Source organism: Phanerochaete carnosa, assembly GCF_000300595.1.
Source record: "Phanerochaete carnosa HHB-10118-sp unplaced genomic scaffold PHACAscaffold_7, whole genome shotgun sequence".
Lineage (NCBI taxonomy): Eukaryota > Fungi > Basidiomycota > Agaricomycetes > Polyporales > Phanerochaetaceae > Phanerochaete > Phanerochaete carnosa.
This window is the reverse complement of record NW_006767634.1, coordinates 640,955-663,739: the sequence shown is the minus strand read 5'-3', so window position 1 is coordinate 663,739 and position 22,785 is coordinate 640,955. Positions and strand designations below refer to the sequence as shown.

The following is a 22,785-nucleotide window of genomic DNA, read 5'->3' as shown; positions in this document are numbered from 1 at the left end:
TGACATTTCTGACATGAATTGAAAGTTGCCTATCTGGGCTCCCACCATATCAGTGTGGATCCGAATAGACCGCACATAAGCATGCTTCTTATACCTATTCAGACAATATAAGCCGGTATCTGTTACTTCCATTCAGTCATTATTATACCGCCTATAGTCTCTCTTTTACTTCCATTCAAGCCGAGTAAACAGTCACTTGTTACCTCTCTTTAGTTCCGTATGGGCCGTCTGTGCCAGGGGTCATTATGTCAAATATGCGGGTGTCCCGATAGGTCTATATTGGCGCCCTGTCACGAGTCCTCCTACTTGATCTCTCTCTCGTCTAGCTACCTGTGTCTGGCCGTCCATAGGGTGTTCAATAGGATCTGAACATAATGCGCATGGAGTCTAAGCAGACGGTTTAATATTACCCTCCCAGCAGCTTCCCATAGCCGCTCAAATTGTGGCTAGGCGTACACTTGTTAGCCACACCTGACACGCAGTGATTGTAGTTATAGATAACGAATACTGTATTGCGCAGGGAGAGTGAGATTGAAGTGGATGCGGATGCTCTGATGACGGTTTGTTTCTGGTGTGCTTCTGATCCGTAGCACAAATGGCCTGGTGCCACAAAGCCTTTCGGAGGCGCCTGTCCTGTCGAGTCCGCCGCATCGTTCTGTTAGGTTGCTTTTGTTCACATCGTCTCAGAATATACGTAACTCCAAAATAACGATTATTATCCGCAAGAGTAAGATATAGGTAGAACGGGTATAAATACTATAGACAACGTCGAAACATTCTTCGCTGGCAACCTGGGTACCACTAGATTGAGAAGGCCTGTAGTGTGCAACTGAATTTTTCGTTAGATTCAAAAACGAGAGGAAATATGCTTGAGCACCTACTCTTCAAGAATATAGTCCGCACTCCGAACAAAAAGCCCATCCTCTCCCATATATACCGAGTCGCTGTCGCCCACAACCAGCCCCGGCACCTCGATCCGCTTGAACGGCGCCGCAGTGCGCACCGGCTTCGCCCACACGCTCTTGTCCGAGCACAGGAACGTGAGAACGCACACGTCCGCGTCCTCGCCGACAGTGAGCAGGTCGTGCATGAGCACCGGCACCGGCGCAAAGTCGTACACGCACAGGAGGTCCGTGCGCGACCGGACACCGTACCGCGACTCGCGGGACATGTACGGCTCGGACGTGAGGTACCGCGTGCCAAAGACCTGGCTGCATGACGCCTCGGTGCTGTCAAGCATGCGGCTCTCCTCGCCCCACTGCTCCCAGGGGACGAGCACGCCTGTCGTGTCGGCTGATTGGAGGCGTGAGAGCCATATGGCGGCGGGGATGATGAGGTCGAAGCGCCGCTCGCCGCGGCGGGAGTCGGAAAGACAGATGGTGACGAGGGTGAGAGGCATATCACCTGCAGCATGGAATCTCGCAGGGTCGCGGCGTTTACGCTCAGGAGGCCGGCGGGGTTGGCAGCTTACGGCATTGAAAGAGTATGCGACTTTTTTTGCGAGCTTTGGGAGCCCAAGGATGACAGGTGCATGCTTGATCGCATCCAGTAGAAGAATGCGGGTCTTCCCAACGCGATAGCAATCAACGAGTACGACGGCATCTGTGTTACTTCCTGTTGTTGTTACGACGATATGTCGATCGTCGAAAAACTTGAAGTCCAGTGGCTCGACGCTATGACTTCCGTTCTTCGCGTACACATTCTATATGAAGGTATCAGTTGACATAGACAACAAGCTTTGGATATCACTGTCTGCAACTGACCATGACGACCTCAGCGCGCTTCCAGTTTACTATCCAAATCTCGCTATGTAACCCGGGCATTGAGTCGCAGTATACTGCGAGTCCCACGAGATCACCGCAGGCAAAGGTGTTGAAGATCCAGAACCCATTCATGTCGGTAACGGGTTTGTGCGTGCTGATCGTGACGACCGCAGATGCGGCGCTATGAAGCTCGCCCGTGGTGCACGAAAGGAAACGCAGGTCGACTCTCTTGGTGCCTTCGTATCTACGGAGCAAATCAGTAACAACGATATCTAGAGAGCACTGGGCTGTTGGCTCACATTTCAGCAAGAACGAGAAGGTCTTCCTCGTACTCGACCGCAAAGGATTCGTGGTCCGGCAGCTCGTCGAGGCTCCACTCTTTGGGTGGAACACCTCTGAGCTTCGATCCGAGCCGACGAAACTCGAGCGCCGCGCCATCTGGCGATGCTGACGAAGACGCAATAATGGTGTAGACAGACCCAGACACCTGCGACATGCCGAACTCGGGGACCTCGCGTGCATGGCGCCTGTCTGTCCATCGCAGCGTCCGCCACGCTTGGCGCCATTCTCGCACGGCAGCCAGCCTGTCTTTGAGGTTGTCGTTCGCAGAGAGGCTGCCCTCGACGACACCGGCCAGGGAGCGTTCAATCGTGTACTGGAGGGCCACGGACTCGTTCACGATGTCTCGAAACGCGCAGCATACCTGTCATTGGTCCGACTGTCAGCATATTCGTTTCTGCAGCTTGGGAGACGCTGGACTGACCGTTCGGAACAAAGCAATATCCTGGGCTGAAAGATACTCAAGAATGTGCACGATGATCTCGGTCGGCAAGTTCTGCAGATGGCCGCGCGGTCGGGTCGCGGTACCCGATATTCTACTCGAGCGACGGAGTCCCCGGGCCTTTGTGATGGTCGCAACAGGCTTTGCATTGGCTTTGGGTTTCGCGCCGGCGGTTTTGGACGCTTCCAAGCCGTATACACGGGAGTGAAGCTTGTATAACTTGTCGAGTTTTTGGCCGGTGGGCATGTCTGCGCGGACTTGAACGTCGTTGTCTGTGGGTGAGGTCGGTCGCGGACCCGCGGTACTTATGGCTCGTTCTCCAGTCCCCATCACGATGACGCGCCTTTAGACGCCAGACGCTGGGAAGCGATCAGCGATCAGGCCGTGGAGTGTTCTTGGCGGGAATATTCCCAAAGGCACGCAGAGTGAAAATACGGACAATATTATGACCGCTGCGAGAACTATGAGCTGTTGGAAGAGGTAGCGTGAAAACGAAGACTTGCACGAGCACCACTGGCTGTGCGCGCTAGACACAATATCGGACACGAAAAATGGCACGGCGTGAGATGTCAGAAATAAACGGCACTGGCCGGGACAAGGCTTGTACGTACGTTAAAGGCAGACCATCGTTGACAAGCGCATCGCTATTGGTACACCATGGCTCAAACGGAACACTTGTCGGACATGGTCCTGCGGCTAACAGTCCAGGCCTTCAGCCTGGAGGCATAGAAGAGAAATACAAAGGGGATGCACATTCGCGGGCATGCGACGCCACCGAAGGCAGCTAGTGCCAACTCCCGATTGCAAGGTATGGTCAAGCGGTGCCCTATAGCGGATGACTTGGGCTTCAGCGGCCAAGCCCGAGTGCTACAACAGTGTAACTCACGCGTAGGAAGTATCAGAGGTGTAGTACCCGTAGCGAACCACGAGGGGTTTGTTTGACAACACTCAAGCTCTCACTCCTGCCTGCGGCATAGAGATGAGTGTACACAGGCAACTCTTACCGTTGGGAGCTCAAGCCTTGAGATGTAAAGCTGACATGCTGAGGAAATGACCATACACTCTGGTAAGAGACCAGAAAGACATTACACGGCCCGAAGAGCGTGAGCCCAACGAAACGAGGATTTACTATCTAAATCGTAAGCCAGTAAGTAAGCGAAGCTAACTATGGGATAGCCTCCGTTGCAGAGTAGCCAGGCTCAACCGGCAAAGCGAGGATCGTACTATGGGCCCCACCAAATATAATTGAACTTTTTGAAGCGCAGGGCTCTGCGAGACATGTCTGGAGTGAGCTACCTTCCACCAGGCCCGGCGATATTTGATCACATAGCCCACTTCGACATTGCGTCTTATTTAGGGCCTGGTAGATTTCCGGTCGTTAGACATGACGGAGTTATATGGACGTCGAATATGGCGAGAGGAACAAATGGTATGCGACCGGTGCAGATGGCGGTCAAAGTCCAACGTCCAACGCTCGCCTTGGGCGTCAAAGCGCCATTTCCCCTCCTCTCCTCCAACCACGCGCTCGCCCATCAGCCCTAACAGCAGGGTAGAGCGTGCGTCGTTGCGGAAACCGCCTTGGCTGCCAACATGGCCTCCCGACTCGTCACCCGTTTCCGCACGCGCGAGATCGCTGCCGTGCTCCAGGCCGCGCCCCAAACCGCCGCCGCCGTCGCGCAAGAGGGTGGGCCCGTGAAGGTCCAGAACCCGTTCGTGCCACACAAGAACCCAGAGACTGGCCGCTGGGCGCCGCCCAAGTACTCGCGGCGCCGCCAGGCAGAGCTCATCAAGGCCGCACGGGCGACGAACACGTTGCACTTGCTCCCGCCGGGCCCGAAGCTCGGTCGCGCGGTGCTCGAGGCGGCCGCGAAGGCGACGCCGAAGAGCGTGCGCCCGCGCCCCGCGGACCCTGCTGAGCTCTGGGCGAAGCATGTGAGCTGGACGGGCAGGCTGCGCGAGAAGAAGGTCGCGGGCGCGGACGTCGGCAGCAGGCTGTACGCGGGCAAGAAGAGGATGTTCAAGGGGCACAAGTGGCAGAGGACGATGCCGACGAGGGAGCTCAGGCGCAAGATGGTATTGAAGAGCATGAAGAGCAGAGTTCGCCGGTTCAAGTCGGTGCGTGCCGCGGTGCTTCTGCGTCTCCACATGTCGGTGCTGAGTTGTGTTTGCAGGTGTACCGCCGCAGAAGACCGAGCCCCTTGGGTCGACCAAAGGTCACTGCAAAGGGAGCTAAGCTTCCGTTCTAATCCTTCCAGCTGCCATAGAATTATCCTACCCTATTCTTCTGTCGCCGGTTACACTATATCTACGGCGTTTTGCTGCAGCAAAAAATCCGGTCCACCAACTCTACTCGTACGAAGTAACGAACTGATAAGCATTGTGAGATTTGCTACTATAGTACAAACAAGAGCGATAAATGATCACGGAGAGTACAGTTACTACAAGGCGAGTAGAAGTTGCACAGATATGTTGATTGATTATTGCGATAGAGCAAGAAGAACATGTACGGATGTGCGATGGAAGGAGAAAGCGATGACCAGAAAGCGGCGCAAAGAAACAATGTAAAACGAGATTACGAGGTGCTGGTGGTAGAACGTCGTCACGATCGTTGGGAAGGGGAGTGCAAGTGCCGCGCATGGCTCGCCATAACGTCTCGTCGAGACAGAGCACATATAGCCAGCCAGTTCAGGCTAAACCGCTCTCCTGTCAGTCTGCTTGCACAACACCACAAATGTTAACGCACGGAATCTATAGGTCTTATGATCTCTTCAATCCGAATCTGTATTAGAGTCAGAATCCGACTCGTAGCGTTGCGCAGAGTTTGGCATGGTCGGTTTCCGCTTGGGCGGAGGGCGGTAATTCTCTGGCTTGTAGCCTTGCATGGCCTGCATGAGCTTGGCTACGTTCGGGTCCCTGTGGAACTCGGGGCGCATGGTCTCTTTGCGCTCAGGGGAGCTGGCGCTACGTTGCGGGGGCGCAGCGCCCGCGGGGAGTGGCGGCGGCGACTGGCGGGTCCGTGGGGGAGTTTTCGGCGGGCTTTGGGGCCGCGCAGATGGCGCGGAAGCCTCTGCATTCCTCTTGAGCCACGCCTCCTTGATCCTCTCTGCTTCGCTCTCGCCCTCTGCGGTCATCCTAGACCCATCTGGGGGTAGAAGCGCCCAATCGCGGTCGAGCCGCTCTTCCTGTTCGCTCAACGGCAACTTATAGCCGTGTGCGTCGCGGAGCGGCTTGGGCTGTGCGGGGACGAGCCCGCACGCGCGTAGGGCAGCTTCGCGTTTCTCAGGAGACGTCCAGGAGTTTTCGAGCGTCGCAGCCGGCTTGACCACAGTTTGCGGCGCAGGGAGCGAGGGCATGCGGAGCGAGAACTTGCGCTTGTGCTTCTGGTTAGGTTCTTCTGGGATGTCCTCGAAAGGGGACTGCGCATGTGCTGGACTAGAGGGGTGTGCCCATGATTGGGACGGCGAACGGAGCTTCGTAGTAACTCGTTTGAATAAGCCAGGACGATTGGACACGTCCTCGTCTGGTGATGCCTGTGGAAGTGGAGGGAGATCTTTGCTTAGGCCAGCCATCGATACGTGCTGGGGGGTGAGAGTCAGTTTTGAAGCGAAGCTAGCAGCCATGGGGACGTACAGGCGTTTTACAGAGCGTTTGAAAGTCCGAGTCTACTTCTCCCGACTTTATAGCACGTTCGAAGCGATGTTAGAGGCAGTACAAGGAGGCGGAGAGAACAGAGGAGCGTGGGGGACCTCTGCGCCAGTAGACTTGTTCTAGACAGTCCGAATCGAGCTCTTCGTCAACCGCGCGTCCGGTAACACCGAGGGTCGCGCGAAGTCGGGATGGGTCTACACTCTGAGTCGGTTTCCGTCGCAGTCGTCGAGGCGGTGGTTGTGGTTGTGGTTGTGGTTGTGATGGTACGAGGACAACAGCATTTGTAGTTGGAAGGAGCTATGTTGCGGGGGCAGGAAGCCATGATGTCGGAGCTCCTGTAAATCATTCCGTGTGCCAAGACTCTGCATGTGCTCCGGTGATGGCCGTGTTCTTCTCACCTCACCCGACGCTTTCCATTTCAGGGTATTTCCGACGCTTTCCATCTCAGGGCGCTTCCGACGTTGACCTGTGCTCCTCGCATTCGCTCCCATCTCCCTCACCAAGAATTGCTCGGTGGCGGCTTTCGAGAGCCCTTTACCGAAGATGCATACAGGATATCTTGAGCCGAATTGTAATCAGAAGTATCTGGGCCTTGATCCTGTTGGCAAGGCTCCCACATGTAGTGGTGCGTCCTCGCGGATGCACAGCTGTGTAAGCTCGGAAAGAGACGAATTCAGTCCTTCATATCCTAAGTTCTCTGATGAATTTGCATTGTCTTTACTGCGCCTGCGGGCAACGCAAGCGGCATTACATCGTCGCGACCGAACAGTGCTCGTCCGAAGGCATATTCTCCCAGCAGATTGTGCTGTCTTGACAGATATTAGGCAAGTTCGATCCTATCTGTCATGGTCACGCATGCGACAATTCGGCGAATTGTGGCCAGCAATGATTAATGAGCAACTTGCTTACGCTCAGGGCGGATTGACCTATACATGTTCGTCCACCCACAATTTGCTCTGACATATTCAAGCTGTAGTGCTTGAGGCGAGGGTATCGTATAGGTCTAAACAAATAGGGTCTGTACTCGCGACAGCTTCTAAGCGGATCTTTTCGATGACATGGGACCGTAAGATTTTATCAACGGACCGCAGGATGTGATGACGGGTAACGACAGTGACATCCTGTATGCTTATCTCTATATGATTTCTCTAGGTTCAACTCAGAATAGCGGTAGATTTCTAACGCAGCTCGCAACTTCTCCCCTTCCTGGCATGGAATGCAAGCTCAATGGCGTAGCTTAGAGTTGATCACCTACTGGCCGGCTGCCTGCTATCCACAGGATCCCTTAAGATTCAAGAATGCTTTCAAGCACGTTGTGTCGTTTCTCAACAGTGTCACCTGCCAGGGTTACGCATCCTCCTTTATCTTTTGGACCATCATGCATGCGCAGTGTGCAGACACTAAGACAGTAAGGCTTACGGCCTATCTGGCGTCTGGACGGCCCACTCCCTTGACAGGCAAAGCCTTGATCTCCTCATTCCGTCTGGCCTCCTTATCCTGACTATGATATCGCCGTTGAAGCTGTTTTTCATGGTAGACCCCACCGTGGGCTATCAGCGTTTCCTGACCAAGTATGATCCCTTTCCTAAAGCCTCCTACTCCAAAGCTGACTATTTCCCCTTGTTTCTCGTTAACAGGTTTACGCTAGTAGTTCCTAAAGGTCCAAGTTGACAACTGCCAATGCTTGTGGCGAGGGCTGGGAGGCTGTGTCTCTGGCATAGTATTAGTTGGTCCATCCATTCTAGCTGCCATTCGATTGTTGTCCATTCCACCGGCCTCCGGAACCCCTCTGCTAAACTGTGCATGTGGTGCAAGGTTTGTTCACAGGCATGCCGGTCATTCTCAAGTCTCGACGCTGCGCTTCCTCTCGTGCGGGCCATGTCTTACCGTTGGCCATTATCAAAACCTTTGGATCCCGAGACATCTCGTCCTTTGCCCTCTACGTCGACCATGTCCTCGCGCCCTATTTTCGAGCCGAGATTGAACGTCTCGAGCTTCCTGTAGACCAGCGGTGCATCTGGTACCTCAACGTCTACTCGGTTCACAGTGGCCGCCCATTCCGCGCATGGATGAAGGAGACGCACCCGTGGATCATCATCAACTACATCCTGGGTGGCTGTACCGGCATCTTTCAACCCTGCGACGTCGGGATCCAGAGACCTCTGAAGCACACGGTGAGACGAGCGGCACATCACTACAAATTCCAGGAAACTCTATCCCTGCTCCAGCCAGGAGTCGACGCTGTCAATGTTCAACTTGACAGAACAATTGGTGTCGCCCGTGACCGTTCTATTGAGTGGATGGTGAGAGCATATGAGGCAATCAGCAATGTGGACCTTGTCAAGAAGGTAAGCGAGTTATACCTTGAGATGTGCGCCCGCAGTGCTAACCAGCTTGGCCCGCAGGCATGGGAGCACTGCCAGGTAGACGATACCTCAGGCTTCAATCTGTCGTGGGAAAGTTTGACCAGCCGCGAAGCACGGCAGGCACTTAATGAGCTGTCTACCTGAATTCTACGCAGAGATTACTCGTGGACGCAGCGAAGATATCGAAGATTCATCCGATGACCGCGAATGTCCTGAAGATACAGATGCGCGCTCTGCTGATCACGGCGCTGACACAGATGACAGTTGTCTCACGGTGTTTGAAGTCCTCGCGCGCACCTGCGGACAGGACTGCGATGTAGAACCGCCTGCTTCTGAGCTCACGCTGGAGGATGACTCAACTGCTTCCGAAGTGCCTGCCAGCGCCTCAGATGAGTTGGGTCGCGGACACCGCGCGAGAAAGCCAACGAAGCGCTTCACCGATGCAGAATCACAGGGTGGTAAGCGCAGTTTTCATCAGGAAACACTACCATGCTACCCGATGCTACCCAACGCTTCGGAGCACTACCTAGCTCGGGTAGCGTCGGGTAGCATGGTTATTGTTTCCTGATGTTTTTCTCGAGAAAACTTAGGCAAAAGTGGTTAAACAAGGCCCAGTTATTCCTCGATTTCACGCCAATGCAAACTGAGGAGAAACTGGTGTAAAACCAGCCAAAAAGGTCTGAAACGCATTAAAACTGGCGGAAAACTGAGTTTTGCCTTCAGTTTTTTTCAGGTGAAAACCAGAGAAAGTTGGCGCCTTGTTGAATCAGTTTTTGGCTAATTTTACGCCGGAAAAAAGTGCGCTTACCGCTCAGTGAATGGTGCGGTCACTAAGATTACATGTGTTTAGATAGCTCTTCTGCTTTATATTACATTTTATGGTGTGAAATGGCGCCGCAGGCTTGAAGAAATAGGTTTTTCCTGTAATGACAAATACTGGATGACACAACCGGATGGATCCCTCTGTGACACGTGACAGAGGCGAAATAGCGGACAGGATGAGGGCCTTGTGACCTGTGACATCCGTTACGGTCGTAAAAGTACAGTACAACCTGCCCTGTATACAGCGTGAAGGCACCCCTCCAAGCAGCCTCCCAGCACTCAAGGGACCTCCTCGGCGTGATACCGTCCGTAATCTACCCCCACAACCGCCCCAGTGTGAGATGCCGTGGACCCTATTTCAACGCCGAGCTATCTCTCGGATTGCGCAGGGCTGAGCGCTGAAGACGATTTCCGCAGCTGGGACCGAGTTTCGTTTCATCCTCGCCCTTTAGCGGCCCCAAATCACGGCGTGTTATTCATATACAGACGTCTGCCCGTAGAATTTGCACGATGCCGTGCTGCACCACATGGACAGCCACACACCAGAGCTTTGCCTCGTCCGACCGCTCATTGAACAACAAGCCCTGTTCTCGTATACGAGCAGTCCTGGCACGTAGAAATGAAGTGGCGCGCATGACCTTGTGTGGCGAGACACTTGTGGCTATGAATTGGTGAGGCGGCGTTTTGATGCATATCGGACGCCTAACTGCCAGCGTGATCATTTCACCCACTGTGATTTCTCTAGACTGCCGTCTGGAGGGTCTGCCGCACCCGCCGTTTGCCAAGTGAAGCACAGCCATGATCGGTACGGGAAGGTGAGCAGCACCGCTTGTCTGAGCAGCCGCGTCTGGATACTGAGAAGGCATGGCTCTCCTCCGAAGGCTGTGGATCAAAAGGCGCCGCTTGAAACGTTGCTGATTGAGGTAGGAATGCAGATCACGTCGGCACATAAGTAGGGGGCACACCGATCCCTCCACCATCGACCTGTGTCGGACAGCATGTCTGACCCAGCTTTCATTCCGTCACTCTCCTTACAGCTCGGTAATACGCTCGGTGCCATAACAATCTGTGCGCGAGCGCCGTTTCTCGTCCGGTACTGGCGTGTGTTGACTCATTGGACAGCTGAAATTCTGGCAGCAGTGTGAGTGCCGCTGTGCCGCTATGATCCAGCAGGCTTCCTGACAATAGCCTTTACAGACTATATGGTATCGCCAGTGTGCAAGTGTACATATACTTCCACCGCAGCCCTCATGATACTCTCTTCTTGAAGCGAACTGTGTGTACCTTGCTTCCAACTGTGACATGTCATCCTCACTCACCGATCTCTACAGATACTCTTTCTGTGGTACGTCATATGACACATAACCTAGATGAATGGTGACGCTTACATGTGTGATCAAGGATTCTTGACACTGTCTATCTCGCGTTAATTTCGCACACTATTTATTATTATGCCGTAACGAATTTTATGAACCCTCTTGCCTTAGAGTTTTGTCCATGGCATGTTCTCTGTCCTAAAAGTCTTGATCTCTGCTGATTCATGTCCTCGCAATACAGGAGCCTCGCAGCCGACTTGCCTGTAGGAGTATGTGTCATTCTTACGAGCAACCACACAGATGCTGACGTATTCGAGCTAGGAGCTGATTGAGGTCACAGTGACTTCGTAGGTCTCCTATGAGTCTTTCGACCTTCTACTAATCGAATCACGGGCATGCAGTGTCTTCGCATACAAGATTTACAAACGTGCGTACGCAGTCAACCGTCTTACTGCGAATACTTCATAAGAGCAGCTAGTCAGCGGAAATATACGGCCACTTATGTTCATTGTAAGCTTATGTTATTTTGACTCCGTCGGTATTATGTTCAGAGTATCGTAGGCGCCACCCCAGCTCCTTAGCTTCTGTAGGTCTCGCGCACTCTTACTATCTCACGATACTTACCTGGGCTGTTCGTGCAGTCAGTGCCTGTGGTGTGTCTCAACTTAGTCTCAAAGCACCTTGACTATATTCTGAGCCGGCCCATCAGCTCTTAGTGCAATCCTGTATGTATTTTTTCACCCTACTTCTTCCTACATTCGTCACTTATTGAAACACAGCTTCAAGTTTCCTAACTACCAGGAATTTAATCAGCGATTTGACGTATGCCCTTTCGCGTTGCATCCCTTCAGCCTGATTCTGACACCCATATAGTGGATTTGGTATACCGTGTTCGGCCTCCAAGCCTTCACTGACTGCGCCATCGCGGTTGCGCTCTGTGTACTGCTCATTCGGCAGCGTACGGGTTTCAGACGGTAACTAGAATATGCTACCACAGCGATAGTTGCCAGGCTAACCTCTCTGCAGGACTAATTCGCTTATACGCCTACTCGTTATCTACAGCATCAACACATGTGCGCTAACCAGGTCAGTTGTTCGCCGTCTTATGGTCTCAGCGATAGTGATCTTTGCACAGCTCCGTCTCCTTTGCAACCGTTATCACGGTGAGGGCTCTTCACACTCCTCCGTGAATATATCATGCAACTAACTAGATCTAAAGCAAGCCGCTGCGCCCAAAGATTTCATAACCCTCGCATGCGCCATGGTGCTACCGTTGTGTGCGCATTGAACGCTCGGCTCTACGTCTTGGTGCTAATGTACCAGTACAGTGATGACAAACTCCCTACTCGCGCTGCTCAACTCGCGCGACATGCTACGCGACATGCACGCCGGACAAGTCTTGTCCGTCCACCTTTCGAACCTTAGGGGCGCCTCTCATCGCTTGGACCACTCAGACGACGCTCAAGTGGCGCACATTTCCCGCGAATACACCAAAAATCAGGTGCGTTGCCGCTGTCGCTTAAAGGTGCTCTCCCTTGTTCTGATTCCGCCACCTATGTAGGGTGTTCTCGACGTCTCGGCTCGCATCCCTGACGCTTCGTTCGACGTGGAGTCCCAATTTTCTCGAGGGGCCGCAGCGAATCCTGCACAAGAATTAATCTCATGAAAATCTTGCCGCTCACCGTTCAGTAGCAATCTGCTTCGGGGAGAGCCTCCGAATATGACCATGACATGACGGATCAGTTATAGCTCATAGCAAACGGCATAATATTGTGTTTCAAGTAATTGATGAATTTACGACGTATTCAACCATATCTTACAGCTTCAGAGATGCCTGTCTGTCTGTATCAAGACGAGAGAGCTAGACGTCGCGGTACCTATCGTCAGCAAATATCACAATGCTGCTACTCTTGAGACTCGGTCAAGGTTATCGGAAGGCCGGCTGTTCCAAACCCAAGCAAGCGGGGCATGTCGTGTCGGCTTCGTACAGCTAGTGCATACATCACGCGAACCCACGATGCTCGAGCTTAACCACTCTATGAACACGATTCCTGACGCCGCTGTGAAGCACCAACGCGTGTGCAGCATATTCCGAAGGCACGAGACACGCTACACCACTATGAGCCATTCCCAGTGAGCCATGTAAGTGGGTCGTCAGGACATGCAGTATGACGGAAACGACTTCGAAAGTCGTCCAAGGGCGCGGTAGTCGTTTTGCATTTGCTGGATGAGATGACTCGGGCCAGTAGTACTTGCTAGTGCTACACTTGACTACCAGTGCGCCCATGCGGGAGCCACAGATATGCTGCTAGCACTGCGGACTTGTCAGCGAAGCAATATATGTATTTGAAAATAATCGTGACATGGTTCGTCTGTGAGTGGCAAATCCCGATGCCGACGCTACTCCCACTCTAGCCTCCCGCCATCACGGCCATCACCGAGGAACGTGAACCTTGCATCGCGCGCCGTGGTATGCTAGTCCTCACTGTCGGCCTCTCAGCTCGTTATTTAAATATGTCGAGGAGACCGTGCAATGCCCGCAAAGCACGTAAGTATTATTTAACACTTCACACTCAGTGACAGAACAATCTGACTTACGCACGCGTCAGCGCAGGAACCACGAAGTTAACCATGTCGCATGTCTTCGCTATGTCGAGAAATATTGACGATTGTTACATACTCTACAAAGAAGCATAGGCGAGGTCTGCGTACATCTTAAGCGCACGGAAAGTCATCTCACATTCAAGCAGTGCGTCCTCACGCGCACAGGAAATTCCTCTCCTGGTCCTTGGCCTCATCATTCTCGCTCCCGGAACCGCCGCTCTTAGCAGCCTCTCCGCCGCCTCTTCACCGCCCTTTGCCTCCTTTCATTGGCCAGGACGAGCGCGTATTTACCGCGTCTACTCGTATAGAAATGGCGATACTCTTTCGGGTACATGTGCGTGTCCAGGCGTTTGCTATCTGTGACTCTTATAGATTTTCTTCCCCTCGAACATCCTTGACTCGGTTGCTCTCCTCCGCTTCCGTTTGGCTTTGACGTGACTCTTTGTCGACAAGCGTGCTTGGCTATAGCATTTATTCTACACAAGATGCTTTATCACGTTTCAACACCACCATTAGTCCAACTTGGTATCTTCACTTTTATCTTTGCTCGGAACGGTAGCCTGGTATTTTTATCCTGGTTTGTTTTCGATCATCTGTCAGTTATACCGCAATTAATTTCTATGTACAGACGGGATCTCGAGTAGAACGCTGCTGAAGATCATTACGTTCAAGCATCAATTATCTCTCCAGGATTTCTGAAGCGCAATGATGTACGCACTGCACATTAGATTTACGTCTAATATTGCTCACACAGTATATAGCCGCCCTGTACACGGTAGAATGCTGTTTCCACGGTTGACGATCATAGCTGAGATTCTGCCTTTTTCCTGTGCCGGCGTATCGATATCTTCAACTTAAAGGAAAGCACTCAACGACAACATTTCTAGCCGTATGAGGGCTTTAGCTGTTTCTCGTAACCGGCACCATTCATAGGACTTGTGTGCAATTGATACTCCGGGTTTCCGGATGATCACCCGCGATTCATCTCCGGCCACCTAACAATGCGCTGCTACATCGTCGTGAGCATACCCCCGCTTGACATGCGTATTCCCATCCCTCACGGCTTGTTCGGCATGTCTGAACGTTGCTGTGAATTCCATTCTGAACTTAATCACCTCGCAATGTGTAGAGGCATAATAGTTCTTACCCCCCTTTACCTGAGCGAGGTGGTAAACGCGACGCCTATGCCCTCCAGAGTGTATATCACGCAACTTGCATCTATGGCTCAGCCATTGACACCCACAGAGTCGCTCCCTTCTAACAGCTTGAGTATCAATGGCACGCTTGGGGTGGCTTATATTGGTAAGCTCATTCATACCATCTTGCAGTCACAAGCTCAGAGGTTTCTACAAGGAAATATCATTATCTCAATGTACGCTGTTTTCATGATGCGCTGCATTGCTTCCTCACGTTGTACCATAGCTTATTTACGCTCACGAGCGTCCAGATATACGTATATTATCGACGCAACAAAAACGATCTTCTGGTCATGAAGTACCTGGCATGCAATCTCTTTCCGCGTGCCTGTGTTCATAGCTGATCACATCTCTAGATTTTCTTCCTTTGGTGAGGACCCGAGATACTACACTTTGCAAATTGAAACATGCTGATTGTCGACTCAGGCTCCTTGACATCCTTCACTTCGTCCTTGCTACACACAGAGTGTACAATTTAGTCATAATAAACTACATGGACCTGGCCGCCGCTCTTCGTGTGAACTGGTGCGTGCTTTCCGTCTCCCGCCAAATGGCAAAAGTGTCCAATATTGACCCGCTACGCTTGGATTAGGAGTTCTGCCATTGGTATGAGTATAGCGGTAGGTACACTGAACTTTGATTTGTCCGGGTGCTAATCTGTGCGGACGCCAGGGCCTCAGCGACCTAGTGGTTACGTTGTAAGCCATAATTCTGTGCCTGCCAGTTACCGCACAGCTGTCATGATCAACGCAGAATATTTGCCTATCGAATTTGGAAATGTGCGTACGCTCTGCTTCCATGGAGAACAGCAGAGTCCTGAGCTTGAAGGCAGTCGGCGGGCATAGACGTATCATCCAGGCGGTAGTGGTGAGCCAAATCCATCATACAGCAACTATCAGATTTTGTTTGATCATCAATCATAAAGGCAGCAATCTTACTTGGTAATCTGGGCGAGTGACTACATTTTTTGAGCGAAGTACCAGCACGCACTGATGCATGTGGGTGCTCAAACAGTTGTGATGGCCGGCGACATTGGTGAGGTGTACAATATTCAAGTGTACTCCGCCTCACTAATAACGTCTCTGCTAGCGATGAACATTCTGTCGTGGGTCCACCATATCGCGCATGAATCTCGCAGTCTAATTAGCGACGTCTAGGATGCTTCATGAAAGGACACTACTTTCCTTCAGCCCACGCTGGCTATGGTGTGGGACATTTAGCGTTCGTGCGGTTGTCGACGTCCTTATTACATCCACTATCTGCTACATGCTATTTAAGTGTCGGAAGGACGCCAGGCGGTGCAGTTATACGCCTCGTCATGCTGTATAGCATCAGCACATGTGTGCTCACAACGTACGTCCCTCTATTCTTCAGAATCATTGATGCGTTGTTGAGGGACTGATGCTCAGCGTGTGCGCGCTGTTGTCGATTATCACGGTCTGTACGCTTCCTCTTGTCACAAAATATAGCTGAAAAAACAGCTCCGGTGCAGTACGTCGCGCTCCCCAACACATTCATAGCCTTCGTACTCGAATTAATTCTTCCCAAATGTACGGTGTGCATGCCTACCTTTTCACTTTGTTAACCATACACATTGTTGCAGTGATGCTTAACGCGCTACTTGCCACCCTCAACCCACGCCAGACGATGCGCGGCATGGTCGACCGCGTCAGAATGCGACCAATCAGCTTCTCCGACGGCCCTGAAGCGCAGCCTGAGGGTGTCAGCGTATAGGTAGATTGAAATGGAGTAAGCATGAGCCCAGACGTGGATGCGGAACTGGTAACGTACAGAGCAGAATATTTTATGGGGCGTAGGAACACAGCGTCATGTCTCCGTGGAAAATAAAATCAGCGCCACGTGGAACGGGCGACGCATGACACTATTATTATCTCTCCCTAGAGAAATAGCTGAAGGTATCACAGCCCTCAACTGTGAGGGGTCTCTCTGGGCAATCACAGCTCGAAATTGAGGGGTGGAAGGAAAAATGCAAGCTACTATTGTGCGTAGAGGGCGGGAGTTTTACGTAGATGCGGGCGTCTTGTGTGAATGCCTGTGCACGCCGGGTCTCTAACCCATGAGTATGCAATGGAAGTAGGCAGCTGCACCTGAAATGCAGTTCTCGGCTAACTCGAAAGACGTTGCTTTGAGACTAGTCTACATCACTGCGTGTATGGATTCTGGTGTAGGTCTACGCCGTCCCATTTTATTCTCCAGTGCACACAAATATCTTCAGAGCTCATCGCACCGTAGATCTCCATTAATGATAGTACAAAAGTATAGCATACCAAACGCAGGCACCACCAAAATTTAAGACATAGCATACGGAGCATACTTCCAATAGCTGAACACGGACTGCAGCGTGAGCGGCGCGAACCAACACTGTAAGGTCGGCGGACGTACCCGGAGTGCTTCTTCGCTAGTAAGTAAGGCACGGCAACTTTGCGAAGGACCCAGGGCATAGGTGGCCAGATGTCCTTGTACTCGGGTGGCGTGTGGCTATCAGAGATCAGTATCTGCTTGTAAATTACACAATGTCTGGCGGACGTACCTGCGCATGTAGGGCACCACCAGGAACGGGTCGCCGTTATTCTTCGCGTGCTTCTCCATGTCGGTGATCATCTGGCGACATTCGGCCTCCGTGAAACCCGCTTCCCTGAGCTTGGAGGCTTCTATATCCACCAATTCCTCGTTGAAATGCGTGAACTGCAAGAAGATCGAACCGACATTTGTGTGTAAGAAGATGAGGAGCATGACAACTGCGAGGCTTACCATTGCGTCCTTCGACAACTGCATAAGACGTTTAAGCTCTGCGGCGTTGAGCTTCGAGATATCTTTCTGTGCATCTCTGATATTTGCAAGAAAGTTATCCAAGAAGCTGTGGATCTCTTTATGCTGCTCTTGTTCATGGGAGAAATCAGCCCTTTTGTTCAGGATGGGAAAGACAGAGGCCTCCTGTATGTGACAGCCGCATGTTAGAGTCATGCACTAGACAGCACACATCGTTTTTTTTTTTTACCTCTGTATCATGATGATGAACGATTGACTCTGCCCATGCCTCACAATAGCCCAGGAAGTTCTTCAGGTCTCTCTCGGGAGGACCGTCAAGTAGAGGAAGAATAGTTTCATATCCTTTCTCGTAGGTCGCATGGGCTAGACACGGTCATGGCGGCAGTCAGCGGACTCCAGCAGGTCAGGGCAACAGTTTTGCATACCAAGTTTCATATTCCAATGTAGGAGCTCGTAAGGGTCGGCAGGGACGGTCGCCATGGTGGAAGTACAGGATAAGGAGCCTCACGAGGTAACGTCCTTTTACCTAGCCTGAAGGTCTAGGCGTTGGTAACAGTGATGTTCTGAATGAGGCGTAGAGGCATGCAAGGTAGAGAGCCCTACATTCGGTGTAGCGCATCTGTGATGATGCTACAAGCATGACTCGCAGAGATGTTGACAGTCTACAGTCTGTTTCACACACAACACGGCACCGCGAGTAGCTGCGGCCCTTGAAAAAGATTGACTCCTGCCCTCAGCGGAGATTGTCAGGCGACTTCTGCGAGTGAGCTGGCAGCTATAGCCGGTTGGGACCATGACCGTACATCGTAACCCTAGCACAAGCCTGTGATCATTTTTGTGACATCCGACACATTTGAAGACCGGGCTGGGACTCGCCGCTTGAACATTTTATTGCTAAAAGATGCTCAATCAAACTATTACGGTGGTGAGAGCTGTGGATACGAACGACAGGGCGGGTGGGTACTTGGTGTCGGAGGTCTCCTAATTCTTAAGGTTCTAGACTAGGCTTACACAGCCCTTACGACGTGCGCACAGACTTGATGAAAGAAAGATTTGGGTGATGGAAGATTGTTGTATGTGTATTTAAAACATGATATGTGAATGATGGAACATGATGCGCGAAAACACACGGAGGCCTGAGCACTTGACTAGTGCCCTATTAGTCATGTCTGCTGACATAAACAGGACTTGCAGGGTGCACAGTCCATGTCTGCGACTCCTGCTAGGCAGAGTGGTAGTTGTCTCAAAGTTTTGGACTTTGTCCTTCAGCTCCGGCCTCAGACTCCCTTCACTCACCCTTAGGATTTAACTGCCTCTCTTGCTCATATCTTAACCATAGCGTCTGCGTCCCCTGTCAAGTTGATGCGCCTGCCCCTCCGTTGCATAATCGCCCCACTGGCCTATGCTCACCGAGTTTCGAGCGGTGCAAAATTTATGGACACCTCGGCCTCCCGACCTCGTAAGATGCTGCTCAGCTTACTAGCGGTACGTTCGAATAAACGTGAATGTAGAAGATGCGGGAGTTAAAACGGAAGTACACTATTTAGACGTATGAAAGCCTCGCTGCTCGGTCATAAGAGAGTCGTGACTGCTTTCCAAGCTGAATATCAAATATCTGACATAGCAAACGAAGGAATTAGAGAAATATGGAGATAATCAAACATTTTCTGCACCTGTCCGTCTGATAGCTGGGTTGCATATCCTGAGAACCACATGAAGCCACCTTGTCCTACAAAGGCCGCTCAATGTCCAGCGAGTATCCCGACTGGCCCGTCGCGATGGTGGAGTCATTTTTCTTGGAGTTCATGGATCCCGGAGCCTGCCTGGCGGTTAGGAAACTCTCCACATGAGTCGCGCCACTCGTCGCATCTTTCGTGCGATCAGTGCCGGGGCGCGGAACTGCAAACGGTACCCCGAGGGGGATCCGCTCTGCCTCGGCCTGACGCCGAATCTCGAGGAGCCGGAGATTAAGGTAGACGCGCGAGCCCATCGTGGCTGTCATGACCGTTGCAAAGGGTACCGCGGTCGGCTTGATCATTGCGTGCGCCTCGCCGAGCGCCTGGATGCTTAGCACGACGATGTTTGTGACGGTACTGAGGGTGAAGTACATCAGCGTGTCGCGAAAGATCTGGCGGCCGATGTGCGACTTGGTCGTCCAAGTGCGTGGAAGCTTCGCGATGGTGAGCAGGAGGATGGTCGAGTCGAAGAGGACAGAAGAGCCAAAGCTTATCGGTGCCCAGGAAACGATAGGGTGCATCTGGCAATTCGAGCCGAGTGGTGTAGGAGGTCCGGTCGTAGCGCTGTACTGTGTAGCCACCGCGATCTACTAAAAGTAAGCAGAAACCGCTTAGAAAAGCGCTGTACATACCCAGCAGGACACCATAGTGAGAAATACAGTTGTGACGAGTGCATATACGGCTCTATTTCCGTGCCACATCGCGCTGACACGCAAGCAGAAAATTGCGCCTGAAGCAGAGACCACGAGGCATGCGCCAACCTGGCTGAGAATAACTGCTGCTTGACAGTGTTGATTCTGCACCGACGTGAAGAAAAGTGAGGGAAGGGTGGCGAGGAACGCGGAGTAGCGTAGCACAATGAAGCTAGCAAAGTTTTAGCAGCCGTGAAATGATGCCACCGGTAGCAAGCGTGCGTACAAGATCGTGGTAGGTGCTCGCGATATTCTCTTATCCTTGTCTGTATACAACACGAGCTCGTCTGGAAGTAGAATAAAGCTGCATTTTGGTCATTAGACAATACCTGCTGCTATGCGAAGAATGTAACTCACTAGTCCCAAATGATAATCGCGAATGCTACTGCAACAGCAATTGCGATTTTTACTTAGAAGAAGGTAAGCGTCAGGCAGCATCTCGGACAACGACTTATGAAGACGCACCCGCATCGCCTTGGAGAGTAAGATACTGGTCAAGAGTCAGACCTGGGGGAAGGACGACTGTTGCGGTGTTCGGCGACGGGGAGCTTGTGGTAGGTGCCGACATGTCGTTGGTACTTGGGATACAGCGAACCTGGGGCCAAGTTTTGCAGAGCTGTTTCACAAGGGTTGATGAGGGATACTATACCCCTACATAAAACGTCCATGGGTGAAATCAGTCAACCAAACACCACGACAGACGCCGTTCTGACGCTCACCAGTGGGTTTCGATGGATACCACCGCGCTAGGCTAGAGCGGGAATAACTCTCATACGAATCGTGTAAGCAGTGCACGCAGTAGGAGAGGGCAGTTGCAAGCGACACGTTGTTTGCTTGCTCAATGAAATTTGTTAGATATCCAGTCGCCGGCGATGGGATGCCCTGGACTTGGGTCATGGGGCTGGGGTCCGGGCTGCCCCGTCTTCTCATGGACACGCCACAAAGCGACTGATGTGCCTGGGCCCTGCTCACGGCCACACGGCTGCTGGGCCTATCTCTGGCCGCATACTCTATTTGTTCTCCAGAACCTGCACGGGCTCCCACGGTCATGCTCGATGCCGTATGTTTGGCTCCCTGATGCCGCAAACAGCACACTATCCGCTGTTCGACACTGTCTTTCGAGCGTGTGATCAGAAGCGAGGACACAAAACTTCTTGAGCGATGAATGTACTCACATACATGTCGTACGGTAGCTGTCACTCCTTAGGCCGTATCATGGTCTCAGGCTGGCGTATGTCCGTCGTCAGGCTGACCTGCACCATCCAGCCAGATGCTGTTGAATTCTACTGCGTCTTTCTCAGAGCGTATCATCGGCATGGCATGTAACTTTATCGCACAGCAGTCAGAAATGGTGGCAGTAGAGCAACAGCCTTGTTGATGTTGATCGAGAGTATATGGTGAGCAGCACAGGTATAAAAGGCGGTGCGGCCAGCGTTGGCCGGTGTCGATACGGCGCCAGCACACCAACATATTTCGGCCAATTGGTAGCGCAGGCAAAATATGTGGACGCAGTCTCTGGCTCTTCTGCAGTCAACAACACTAACGCATACCCGTGGCACGTAAATGGTCAACAAGTGCTTTGACGAAGAAGAGAAGTTGCTTGCGTATCTCGCAAACGCCACAGTGACCGCAGTTTGGGGGCATCAACTCATGTGGACATTTTCTTTGCTTTCTGCAGGTGATACCACCCCGTGATGGCCCATGCGTTCATATCATTGGGCGCGCGGAGCCAGGGAGGGGTCCTATGAAGATCGGCAATTGAACTAGGCATTCTGTGGAAATCGCCATCAATACAGCCCGGAGGACATCGGACAGCGGCAGATGGGCTTTATGAGCGCGAGAACAGAACCCATGCGCGACAGTGATCGGACGAGTATTGGGAATTTGTCTATTGATACGGTTCAGCTAGAATACCTGAAACGAGTAACCATAGCTCAAGCTGGATCCAAGAGAGATGAACGCGTACCATGGAGGATTTCTAATCTCCGAGGCAACCTGGTTCCGATGTGCCGAATACCATGCTCATCATGAGGATGGTGGTCAGACTTTTTTGTTGAATTTTATCGATAATTGCCGCAGGCCACACAAGAACAGCTCTCGCGCTGAGAGCTTTTTGGAGTGATGCTGCGATTTTCAACCACTTTACGAGGTTGAACAAGTCATGTTACGACTAGACGTCCTTTCCTGGTCGATCGAGGTTCCGCGGTACTCCGCTAGGGGTCTCAGTCAGCGGGATGCGATGACGACGGCAATATAGACCATGACTATGAAAGATGTGCTGTCAACACGAAGTCCATCGAAGATGTACGCCCGCGTTGAGGACAATGTCGGAAAGGCTGAGGCGAGCCAACGACGTAGGAGTCAGCCACGTCGCCGCCGTATCCGGAAAACAATCGGGCGCTTCAAGTTGATCCGGGCAACTAGTAACAACTCGCGGGTATCCTACCTCGCACTATATAGGCAGGCCTAGGCACCGTAGGTTAGCCATCCGATCCTCCACATATGTGGAACAGAACACTCCTAGCAACACCTAGCTGGGACGGCTAGGACACGACTCCAACGCATCTCGCATGCCTAGCCGGACCAGGGACCGCCAAGCGCCTGTCGAAGTGGTCGCTGGCCATCGCCGCGCCTGCCATATAGTTGGCGTCATGTTTGCCATACAGCAGACAAGTAACACAGTAGAAAATAAATATATCCAGCCTAACGTAGCTGCTCTGCTGCACCATATAGTGTACTATACTGCGCTTTCTGCGGGTGAAATCTGCATTGGAGCAGGCTGGGACCAGCATCGTGCCCGTCCTCTTGATCGGAGAGGATGATATATTTACTCACCTCAGTAGGTTCGGGACACTTGGGCACCGCAAATGTCAGTCCGACGGTGCGCACCTTGCGTGTGGCGAATTTCCGACAGGAGCAAACGGTGCCGTGAGGACAGACAAAGGACAAACCACGTTGTGAAAGTGCTGCGTCATGATGCAGATCTAGCGCTCTCGTGGACGACGGAAACAAAAGTTGAATTAAGATGGAGATGAGAGTCAGTGCACGCCTGCCTCTGGGTGACCAGACCT

At 52.2% G+C, this 22,785-nt stretch overlaps 9 protein-coding genes across 9 annotated transcripts; 4 read left to right on the top strand and 5 right to left on the bottom strand.

Moving 5' to 3' along the window:
• Positions 1 to 868: 868 nt before the first annotated feature.
• PHACADRAFT_259297 (uncharacterized protein) lies at positions 869 to 1,734 on the bottom strand. The gene has a single exon (XM_007397762.1). It carries the CDS (start codon positions 1,397 to 1,399, stop codon positions 878 to 880), a length of 522 nt encoding a protein of 173 aa, XP_007397824.1. The 5' UTR covers positions 1,400 to 1,734; the 3' UTR covers positions 869 to 877.
• Positions 1,735 to 2,048: 314 nt separating this feature from the next.
• Positions 2,049 to 2,877, bottom strand: PHACADRAFT_175530 (uncharacterized protein; the record flags this gene model as incomplete). Its single annotated transcript, XM_007397761.1, has 2 exons — positions 2,049 to 2,466; positions 2,527 to 2,877. The coding sequence occupies 2 exons, from the start codon at positions 2,872 to 2,874 to the stop codon at positions 2,059 to 2,061; spliced, it is 756 nt and encodes a 251-aa protein (XP_007397823.1). The 3' UTR covers positions 2,049 to 2,058.
• Positions 2,878 to 4,119: 1,242 nt separating this feature from the next.
• PHACADRAFT_259294 (uncharacterized protein) lies at positions 4,120 to 4,897 on the top strand. Its single transcript, XM_007397760.1, has 2 exons — positions 4,120 to 4,659; positions 4,716 to 4,897. Exons 1-2 carry the CDS (start codon positions 4,135 to 4,137, stop codon positions 4,788 to 4,790), a joined length of 600 nt encoding a protein of 199 aa, XP_007397822.1. The 5' UTR covers positions 4,120 to 4,134; the 3' UTR covers positions 4,791 to 4,897.
• A 1-nt stretch (position 4,898) lies between these two features.
• Positions 4,899 to 6,424, bottom strand: PHACADRAFT_259292 (uncharacterized protein). Its single transcript, XM_007397759.1, has 3 exons — positions 6,175 to 6,424; positions 5,288 to 6,122; positions 4,899 to 5,234 (listed from the first exon to the last, which is right to left on the bottom strand). The coding sequence occupies exon 2, from the start codon at positions 6,111 to 6,113 to the stop codon at positions 5,313 to 5,315; it is 801 nt and encodes a 266-aa protein (XP_007397821.1). The 5' UTR covers positions 6,114 to 6,122; positions 6,175 to 6,424; the 3' UTR covers positions 4,899 to 5,234; positions 5,288 to 5,312.
• A 1,377-nt stretch (positions 6,425 to 7,801) lies between these two features.
• On the top strand, positions 7,802 to 8,708 carry PHACADRAFT_259291 (uncharacterized protein). The gene has a single exon (XM_007397758.1). It carries the CDS (start codon positions 8,022 to 8,024, stop codon positions 8,700 to 8,702), a length of 681 nt encoding a protein of 226 aa, XP_007397820.1. The 5' UTR covers positions 7,802 to 8,021; the 3' UTR covers positions 8,703 to 8,708.
• A 1,636-nt stretch (positions 8,709 to 10,344) lies between these two features.
• Positions 10,345 to 12,505, top strand: PHACADRAFT_259290 (uncharacterized protein). Its single transcript, XM_007397757.1, has 18 exons — positions 10,345 to 10,521; positions 10,578 to 10,656; positions 10,712 to 10,725; positions 10,782 to 10,880; positions 10,938 to 10,965; positions 11,018 to 11,043; positions 11,098 to 11,123; positions 11,175 to 11,206; positions 11,258 to 11,282; positions 11,338 to 11,349; positions 11,406 to 11,421; positions 11,476 to 11,518; positions 11,570 to 11,670; positions 11,723 to 11,782; positions 11,832 to 11,859; positions 11,916 to 11,973; positions 12,025 to 12,197; positions 12,258 to 12,505. The coding sequence occupies exons 1-18, from the start codon at positions 10,379 to 10,381 to the stop codon at positions 12,360 to 12,362; spliced, it is 1,068 nt and encodes a 355-aa protein (XP_007397819.1). The 5' UTR covers positions 10,345 to 10,378; the 3' UTR covers positions 12,363 to 12,505.
• Positions 12,506 to 16,004: 3,499 nt separating this feature from the next.
• PHACADRAFT_259289 (uncharacterized protein) lies at positions 16,005 to 16,385 on the top strand. Its single transcript, XM_007397756.1, has one exon. The coding sequence runs from the start codon at positions 16,045 to 16,047 to the stop codon at positions 16,228 to 16,230; it is 186 nt and encodes a 61-aa protein (XP_007397818.1). The 5' UTR covers positions 16,005 to 16,044; the 3' UTR covers positions 16,231 to 16,385.
• A 421-nt stretch (positions 16,386 to 16,806) lies between these two features.
• PHACADRAFT_185851 (uncharacterized protein) lies at positions 16,807 to 17,838 on the bottom strand (the record flags this gene model as incomplete). The annotated part of the gene is made up of 6 exons (XM_007397755.1): positions 17,712 to 17,838; positions 17,516 to 17,649; positions 17,269 to 17,451; positions 17,048 to 17,202; positions 16,900 to 16,995; positions 16,807 to 16,840 (listed from the first exon to the last, which is right to left on the bottom strand). The coding sequence occupies exons 1-6, from the start codon at positions 17,764 to 17,766 to the stop codon at positions 16,807 to 16,809; spliced, it is 657 nt and encodes a 218-aa protein (XP_007397817.1). The 5' UTR covers positions 17,767 to 17,838.
• A 1,177-nt stretch (positions 17,839 to 19,015) lies between these two features.
• Positions 19,016 to 20,282, bottom strand: PHACADRAFT_197544 (uncharacterized protein; the record flags this gene model as incomplete). The annotated part of the gene is made up of 5 exons (XM_007397754.1): positions 19,016 to 19,609; positions 19,655 to 19,886; positions 19,941 to 20,018; positions 20,072 to 20,099; positions 20,180 to 20,282. 5 exons carry the CDS (start codon positions 20,280 to 20,282, stop codon positions 19,016 to 19,018), a joined length of 1,035 nt encoding a protein of 344 aa, XP_007397816.1.
• Positions 20,283 to 22,785: the final 2,503 nt, after the last annotated feature.

What these genes read in the sequence shown, in the direction of transcription:
- PHACADRAFT_259297 (XM_007397762.1), bottom strand. Translation starts at nt 1,399, where the DNA reads ATGCCTCTCACCCTCGTCACCATCTGTCTTTCCGACTCCCGCCGCGGC.
- PHACADRAFT_259294 (XM_007397760.1), top strand. Translation starts at nt 4,135, where the DNA reads ATGGCCTCCCGACTCGTCACCCGTTTCCGCACGCGCGAGATCGCTGCC. An exon ending in GAGTTCGCCGGTTCAAGTCG is followed by an intron (nt 4,660 to 4,715) that starts GTGCGTGCCGCG and finishes TTGTGTTTGCAG; the next exon opens with GTGTACCGCCGCAGAAGACC.
- PHACADRAFT_259292 (XM_007397759.1), bottom strand. Translation starts at nt 6,113, where the DNA reads ATGGCTGGCCTAAGCAAAGATCTCCCTCCACTTCCACAGGCATCACCA.
- PHACADRAFT_259291 (XM_007397758.1), top strand. Translation starts at nt 8,022, where the DNA reads ATGCCGGTCATTCTCAAGTCTCGACGCTGCGCTTCCTCTCGTGCGGGC.
- PHACADRAFT_259290 (XM_007397757.1), top strand. Translation starts at nt 10,379, where the DNA reads ATGTCTGACCCAGCTTTCATTCCGTCACTCTCCTTACAGCTCGGTAAT. An exon ending in CAGCCGACTTGCCTGTAGGA is followed by an intron (nt 10,966 to 11,017) that starts GTATGTGTCATT and finishes TATTCGAGCTAG; the next exon opens with GAGCTGATTGAGGTCACAGT. An exon ending in GCGAATACACCAAAAATCAG is followed by an intron (nt 12,198 to 12,257) that starts GTGCGTTGCCGC and finishes CCACCTATGTAG; the next exon opens with GGTGTTCTCGACGTCTCGGC.
- PHACADRAFT_259289 (XM_007397756.1), top strand. Translation starts at nt 16,045, where the DNA reads ATGTACGGTGTGCATGCCTACCTTTTCACTTTGTTAACCATACACATT.